Here is an 8024-nt window from a genome sequence, read left to right on the forward strand (position 1 = left end):
TGCCCCGACGGAAGAGAAGGATGAGGCCTCCAAGGATCTCTTCTATGAGCGCTTGGAACGTACATATGAGCGCTGCCCCCGACACGATGTCAAAATCGTGCTTGGCGATTTTAATGCCAAGGTGGGCAAGGAAGGGATCTTTGGCGCCACTGTCGGAAAATTCAGCCTCCACGACGAAACGTCCGATAACGGACTGAGGCTGATCGACTTCGCCGGGGCCCGAAATATGGTAATATGCAGTACTAGGTTCCAGCATAAGAACATCCACCAAGCTACATGGCTGTCTCCAGATCGAAAAACGAGAAACCAAATCGATCATGTTGTGATAGACGGAAGGCATGCTTCAAGGACGTACGTACACTCCGAGGGCCAAACATCGACTCGGACCACTATCTTGTTGTAGCCAAGATACGCACCCGCCTCTGTGCAGCAAAAAATGTGCGCCCAACAATGCAAGGAAAGCTTAACGTCGAAAAGCTGCAATCACAACAGACGGCCAATTTATTCGCCACTCGACTCACACACCTGCTCTCTGAGAGCACTCTTCAACAATCCGACGTACGCGAGCAGTGGAACCACATTTCCCGATCATTAAGTACCGCCGCCGAAGAAGTAGTTGGATTTCAGCGAGCCCGAAAGAACAACTGGTACGATGGGGAATGTCAAGAAGCAGCAGAGAAAAAAGATGCCGCCTACAGGGCCACGCTGCGATCGGGCGCAACGCGAGCCATGTGGGACCGTTATAGGGAACTGAAGAAGGAAGCGAGACGTATTTGCCGCAATAAGAAGAGAGAGGCCGAAATACGTGAGTGCGAAGAGCTTGAGATGCTGGCCGACAGGAAGAACGCCCGAAAATTCTACCAGAGGGTTAGGCGACTTACGGAAGGTTTCAAGACCGGGGCGAACTCCTGTAAGAACAACAATGGCGACCTAGTGACCGATGTCCAGAATATACTTAAATTGTGGAGGGAACACTTTTATAACCTACTGAATGGTAGCAGCGCTGAAAGTTGTGGAGAAGAAGAACCCGAGCCCACAGTCGATGATGACGGAGTCGACGTTTCACCGCCTGACTATGGAGAGGTACGTATAGCAATAACGCGGCTGAAAAACAACAAAGCCGCTGGAGCTGACAGCCTGCCAGCTGAGCTATTCAAGTACGGCGGCGAGGAGTTGATAAGGTGCATGCATCAACTCTTGTGCAGAATATGGTCAGATGAACGCATGCCCGACGACTGGAATTTAAGTGTGCTCTGCCCAATCCAAAAGAAAGGTGACCCCGCCATTCGCGACAACTACCGCGGGATCAGCCTTCTAAGCATAGGTTACAAGGTCTTATCGAGCGTATTGTGCGAAAGACTGAAGCCCACCGTCAACGAGCTGATTGGACCTTATCAGTGTGGCTTTAGGCCTGGAAAATCCACCATAGATCAGGTATTCACAATACGCCAAATCTTGGAAAAGACCCGCGAGAATAGGATCGACACACACCATCTATTTGTCGATTTCAAAGCCGCTTTCGACAGCACGAAGAGAAGTTGCCTTTATGCCGCGATGTAAAAATGCCGGCTGTGTAAAATGACGTTGAGCAATACCACCAGCTCCGTCAGAATAGGGAAGGACCTCTCCGAGCCGTTTGATACCAAACGAGGTTTCAGACAAGGGGACTCCCTTTCGTGTGATTTCTTTAATCTTATGTTGGAGAAGATAATAAGAGCCGCAGAACTGAACCGCTCAGGCACAATACTTTATAAGAGCGTACAATTGCTGGCGTATGCCGACGACATCGATATTATCGGTAAAAACAAGGGCTACGTCTGTTCTGCCTTCTCGGGATTGGATAGAGAAGCAAAGCGAATGGGTCTGGTGGTGAACGAGGACAAAACGAAGTATCTCCTGTCAGCACACAAACAGTCAGAGCATACGCGTCTTGGCACCCACGTCACTGTTGACAGTTACAAGTTTGAAAAAGTAGACGACTTCGTTTATTTGGGAACCAGCATTAACACCAATAATAATGTCAGCCTTGAAATCCAACGGAGAATCACTCTTGCCAACAAGTGCTACTTTGGGCTGAGTAGGCAATTGAGAAGTAAAGTCCTCTCTCGTCGTACAAAGATCACACTCTATAAGTCACTCATCATGCCTGTGCTGGTGTATGGCGCGGAAGCATGGACAATGAAAGCATCTGATGAGGCGGCTCTTGGAGTTTTCGAGAGAAAGATTCTGCGAAAGATTTACGGACCTTTACGCGTTGGTGATGGCGAATATCGCAGACGATTTAACGATGAGCTGTATGAGCTTTACAACGATATAGACATAGTGCAGCGAATTAAAATTCAGCGGCTCCGCTGGCTTGGCCATGTCGTTCGGATGGACAGAAACGCTCCTGCTCTGAAAATATTCAACGCGGGCCGCGATGCTGGGAACAGAGGAAGAGGAAGGCCTCCTCTGCGTTGGAAAGACCAGGTGGAGAAGGACTTGGCTTCACTTGGCATTTTTTTTTCAATTGGCGTCAGTTAGCACAGAAGAGAAATGACTGGCGTGCTGTTTTGGACTCGGCCAAAATCGCTTAGGCGGTTACAGCGCCAAATAAGAAGAAGAAGAAAAGAATATTCAGTAGAAACTGGGGATTGAAGCCAAAGCTTGCCCTCTGGATGTAGTTGGCTATCATACGATCAATACTAACGTATGCGACGTTAGTTTGGTGACCAGCACTAGATAAACAATACAACGTCAGGAAATTAGGCAGTATACAAAGAGCAGCTTGTGCAGGTGCTACAGGGGAAATTAAGTGGTGCCCATTTGATGCGCTTAATGTAATCCTGCATCAACTACCCATAGAACTCCATATCCGCAAAACTGCTGCGTCTGCGGCACTCAGACTCAAACAGTCAGGCTGCTGGAGGCTGGGGCTGCAGCACGACCATAGTGGTATTCTTGACAAACTTATCGAATCAGGGAAACAATCACATTATATACCTCCTACGACAGATTTCAGGAAAAGCTTTCAGGGGAAGTTTCCTTCAAGACGGGGTTGGAGTAGGGGCGGGATAGTCGAGGAGAATTCCACTGAAATCTATACTGACGGTTCCCTGAAACGCTGAATGTGTCTCTCTCGTTTCGACGGAAGCACTCGCCATCGAAAGGGCCTATAAGGCACTAGCGATGAACTGCGTAGGTGCACGAAAAGCATAAATTTTTTCAGATAGCCAAGCGGAACTTCTGGCACTTGCTTCACCGATAACAAAATCCAAAACAGGCAGAGATTGCAAATATGTGTTAAGCTCGGCGGCCGAGTTAATATACATCACTCTCATCTGGGTTCCCGGCCATAGGAACATACGCGGTAATGAGAGGGCTGACGAGTTCGCTAAGACCGGAGCATCTTTGGATGAGTTCGGAGCAGAAACTGTAAGTTGTCCACTCGGACTCATCAGAGGGGAACTGCATCTGCAATTCACACGTATGGCTGATACACGTCGGAACAACCTTCAAACCTGCAAAACTGCGAGGAACATATGGCCACACTATGACAAGGCAAAGACAGAAGAACTTCTCAAGAGGTCGAGGAAAGATATGGTAAAACTAATAGCCACGCTAACGGTACATTGGCCCATTGGTGAACATGCAGCTAAAATGGGCCTTCCGTATAACCCTCGTTGCCGTATCTCTAATCTTGTGGGTAGTAAAAAGACGGTCCTTCAATATCTTTGCGAGTGCCCAGTATTGGCACAAATAAGGCAGGTCACACTTGGGAGTTTTTCATCCAAAATCTTGGGGAAATTTCCAAATTTACCATTACTAACCTAAATAGATTCATGGGAAGATCCAAATGGTTTGATGAACCCAACGAATCATGAAAGCAGATAAAATCAGGGGTCCCAGAGAAAGCGTTTCAAAATGGTGCTTTCAGCACTAATTGGGTCCTGGGAATGTACCCAGGCTACGCTTCTACCAACCAACCAACATAAAGTTTGTACTAAAGTATTGGTACTCTCGTTATATTGATGTCATCATATTTGTCAAAAATTTTTTTAAGATTTTATAATTTTTTGCAAAGTTTTTATTTTTTTTTGGTTTTTTTAATGAAACCAAACCAAATTTGGTGTCACACTTTCGATTGGCTTAAGATTTTTTTGATGGGTTCTATACGTGAAATAAGCTAATACGTGTTCGAGGAATATTTTTTTTATTTTTTTTCTTCGGAGATGTGATCTGTCAAAGTTTGCATTTTTTCGTGATTCTGACTTATCATATACTACTTCAGATCATTATATCTCGGGTTCTGCGCATCCTAGAGTCTTAATATTAACGTCGTTTTAAAGCTAAGGAAACGGGCTTATATATAAAAGGTGTTCAAGATTGTCCCTAAGCCAACTTAGCTATAGTAGTTGAACTTTTTGAAGACTATTTACATATGGAAGACCAGTAAATTAGAGATTTAAAATTATACCATCGTATTCCTTGTTTAATTCTCTATAAAAACATGTTTAAAAAAATTTGGGGGTTTTCAAGAACTATTTTTAAGATAATAAATAATAAATTTGTTTTCGAAAACTTATGTTGAGATAGATTTAGTAAGGTGTTAATCATCGGAATTCGCAAAAATTAAAATTTTACTGCTGATTCTGATAAAATACATATCCAGGTATAATATATGCATGGCAAGGACACCCTGCTTATTTATTCGAAAAGTGTCCTTTACTGTAACGCGCATATCTTCGACATTACTAAGCTGAGAAAATGTGTATTATGTATTGATATTTTCGGGCAGCTAATTAAATGCGAATGTGCAATGTGATGCGAAAGTTACCATTCGAAGTGATTGGTCGGTTTATCCCCCTTCTTCATATAGCTAGCACTGTAGCTTAAAAAAAAATTTTAATGCGCATTTGCAACAACTTCAAAATAAGACTTTCCCTAAACAAGTTGGAGACCATTGCTAGCGACAATATCTACAATAAAGTCTAAAATTTTTAGCTTTGGTCCTAAAAGTGCGCCGGTCATTTCTAGAAGATTCTTCGATTCTAAAACAAAGTTTCGGAATAAGTGTTGTAAATGAAGATTATTCTGCCGAAATCAGCAAAAAAATTTTTTTTTTGTGAACTTTAGTCCTGGGATTACCACCCCCATTTCTAGGGGTTTATCGCCTGAAGGCAAAATTTTCCCAAACAAAAATTTTACTGGATGGGTATTAGGGCGGTGCAATTTGTGTGTATAGCAAAGGAGGATTATACGTATAATTCTAAGCAAATTTTCCGAACAAAAAATGGGTCTAAAATCAATTTGGAGTTTATTTACCAAATCGCGAAAATAATTTTCTAAGCATTTTGTTGTAGCGTCGCAAAGAAGTGATTAAATGTTCTCTACATGTATGCTGTAAAAGGTTTTTGGTATGAGGAATCCATTTCTGCACTTATCTTTTTCTTAAAACTTTCACCAGAGGGCGCAACATTGAAAATTTTCACATTTTCTTCGAAACATATGTTCTCAATTTGGGAAACTCCAAACTGATTTTAGACCCATGGTTTCTACGGCAAATTTAATTACAATTATACGTAGAATCCTCCTATGCTATACGCGCATACTCAAAAAAAAAAATTGACCCGCCCTAATGGGGATACTATCGGAATCCGCATTGAAATTTACACTTTTGCAAAAACAGTTGTCAAACAGGTGTCAAAACCTTGCTAGCAATAACTTTGAAAACTTCACAAACATGTTTTTTTATTTTTTCTTTGTGAGCCAGAAAAATCAATTTTGCCAAAAAGCCCTACTCTCTATAAATTGTTGGAACACTTCAGAGCTTTTGGCTCATATGTATAAGTAGACACATACATATGTGTGTATGTATATATGTAGGTACATATGTATATGCAAACAGTGAAAAAGTATTGTTTTTGCTTAGCGTACCGATTTAAGAACGCCCCTTGTAAGCGATTAGGCACAAGAAACTATCATACGTATATACATACATATATACTAAAGCATGACCCATATACCGATGAATGTATTAGATTGGCTTTGGTTGCAGGAATTTGGCCCATATTTTTTATATACATATATATATATATATTTCCAAGACAAGACTTACTCTATCTGTTGTTGTTGTTGCAGTTGCGCATGCCCACTATGTGTGTAATGATTTAGATGCGAATGAACTGCATGATTATGACTATGCGGATGATGATGTTGATGAAGAGATTGCTGCTGATACTCTTGTTGTTGTTGTTGATGCTGATGATCACTATTCGGTGAAGCAGCAACAGCTGTCGATTGTGTCTGGGACGAGGACGAACACACCGATTCTGGAATGAAAGAACTTGTGGTCTTGACTGACTTACCGCATAGTTGCACTGGTTGTTGCTGTTGCTGCAGCTGCAATTGCTTTTGTTGCTGTTGCTTTTGTAGCAATTGGCGTTGGCGATTTTGATGTTGACGGCAGTTGCCAGCTGCCGCAAGGCCAGTACGTGCAACACTGTAAGTTAGACCGGTTTCCGAAGAGGGGAATTCCGGCTGTGTCCAAATGCTGCTGCTAATCGGTGGAACCAGAGCGATCAAAGTCAATGGCGGCAAAATGAATATTGTTGTTGTATATATGTATATATATATATTTATATATATATATGTGTTAATGAGGATATTGAACAAGAAAGAAAAAAAGTGTGACAATATTATTAGAGAAAATCCGTACAGATATCTGTATGTATGTACATTAGACTGTCCCAAAAAACCAACATTGTTTTTTTTTACGCATACGCCCTCATTTCATTGGTGTTATCTTAAAAACCATCCGAATAAAATTTTATGCAATTCTAACCACGGAAACCCGTGCCGACTTGCAGTCAAATTTATCAGAATAAGCTTGTTGCAGTTCGCGTGTTTTGTTAATTTACTCATTTTACTTCTTTATAAGACGTTATTACGATACCCCTACAGTATTAGGACATAATACTTAGTAAATATGCGTTTTTGGTTTTTTACCTGGTAGTCAGGATTTTTTCCAAAGGACCATAAATTATAATATATTCCCAAAAGTTTACACAAAATATGGAGATATGGGTATCAAGTGAAAGAAGAATTCGAAACAAGATTAACTATAACTTTTGTTTTCAATTATCCTTCTGGAACATGTCAAAAATGTCCTTTAAAAATATTATCCTTCAAAATTTTTAATTTTGAATGAGTTTTGAAGAATCTTAGTTTAATTTAAATCTTATTAATATATATAAGGATACTAAAGAATAAAAATTTCAAAGGATATTTTTCAATTTTTTTAATTAACACTGCCACATTTATTCTTTAATCAACCCGAGAGGACATGTCAAACACTAAAACGATTTATTTATTTTTTGTTTATTTAATATTATTAAATGCATTTTTTTTTAAGGAGGAAAAGAATTTGTTACAAAAGTTGAATATAAAAATTTAATTTAAAAATGGTATAAAATTGCAAATTTTCAGGACATGCACAAATTATTCGACTAAAAAAATGTAGTTTTGCAGCCTTGTAATATACCCCTTCAAATCCACTATGCCTTTTCCATTAAATAATTTTTTCGATGTCCTTGGGAGAAATCCTGCCGTACATATGTATCTTTTCTAGTAGGAAAATTTGTATATCTCCTGAAAACGTGCAGTTCTGAACATGAACATGAACATGATGAATACAAAATTATTAAATTCAACTTTTCTACTACATTCCTTTTTCTTAAAAAAAAAAATGCCTTACAACATATTAAATAAACCAAATCATATCGTCGCTCGAATAAAGAAACAGTGTAAAAGCCACATACACTATTATTTGATAATTGCACCATTGGATAGACAATCCTTTAATCTATCAGAAAAATCTTTAGTTTTCTTAAATATTTCTTTGGCTCACTAATTTATTCCCGAAAAACGAAATGGTATTTGTATGCTTTGTAATGGTTTATAAAAACTTCCAATTCGTTTTTCTCAAAACTATACTTTTCATGTTACACTATTTCATTATTCTTATTTTATATGTCCCTTCAGGC

The 8024-nt window shown here is 40.0% G+C and overlaps 1 protein-coding gene across 1 annotated transcript in view; it reads right to left on the reverse strand.

Moving 5' to 3' along the window:
- Nucleotides 1-8024, reverse strand: part of LOC118737505 (cadherin-89D) — a 41059-nt gene that overhangs the window by 6708 nt on the left and 26327 nt on the right. Inside the window, exon 11 of the mRNA XM_036468057.1 lies at nucleotides 6098-6538. Coding sequence (XP_036323950.1) covers nucleotides 6098-6538 — 441 coding nt within the window. The remainder of the gene's footprint in view (nucleotides 1-6097; nucleotides 6539-8024) is intronic.

This window comes from Rhagoletis pomonella, unplaced genomic scaffold (genome assembly GCF_013731165.1).
Source record: "Rhagoletis pomonella isolate Grant_MI unplaced genomic scaffold, Rhpom_1.0 Rhpom_scaffold_00004, whole genome shotgun sequence".
In the NCBI taxonomy this organism is placed as follows: Eukaryota; Metazoa; Arthropoda; class Insecta; order Diptera; family Tephritidae; genus Rhagoletis; species Rhagoletis pomonella.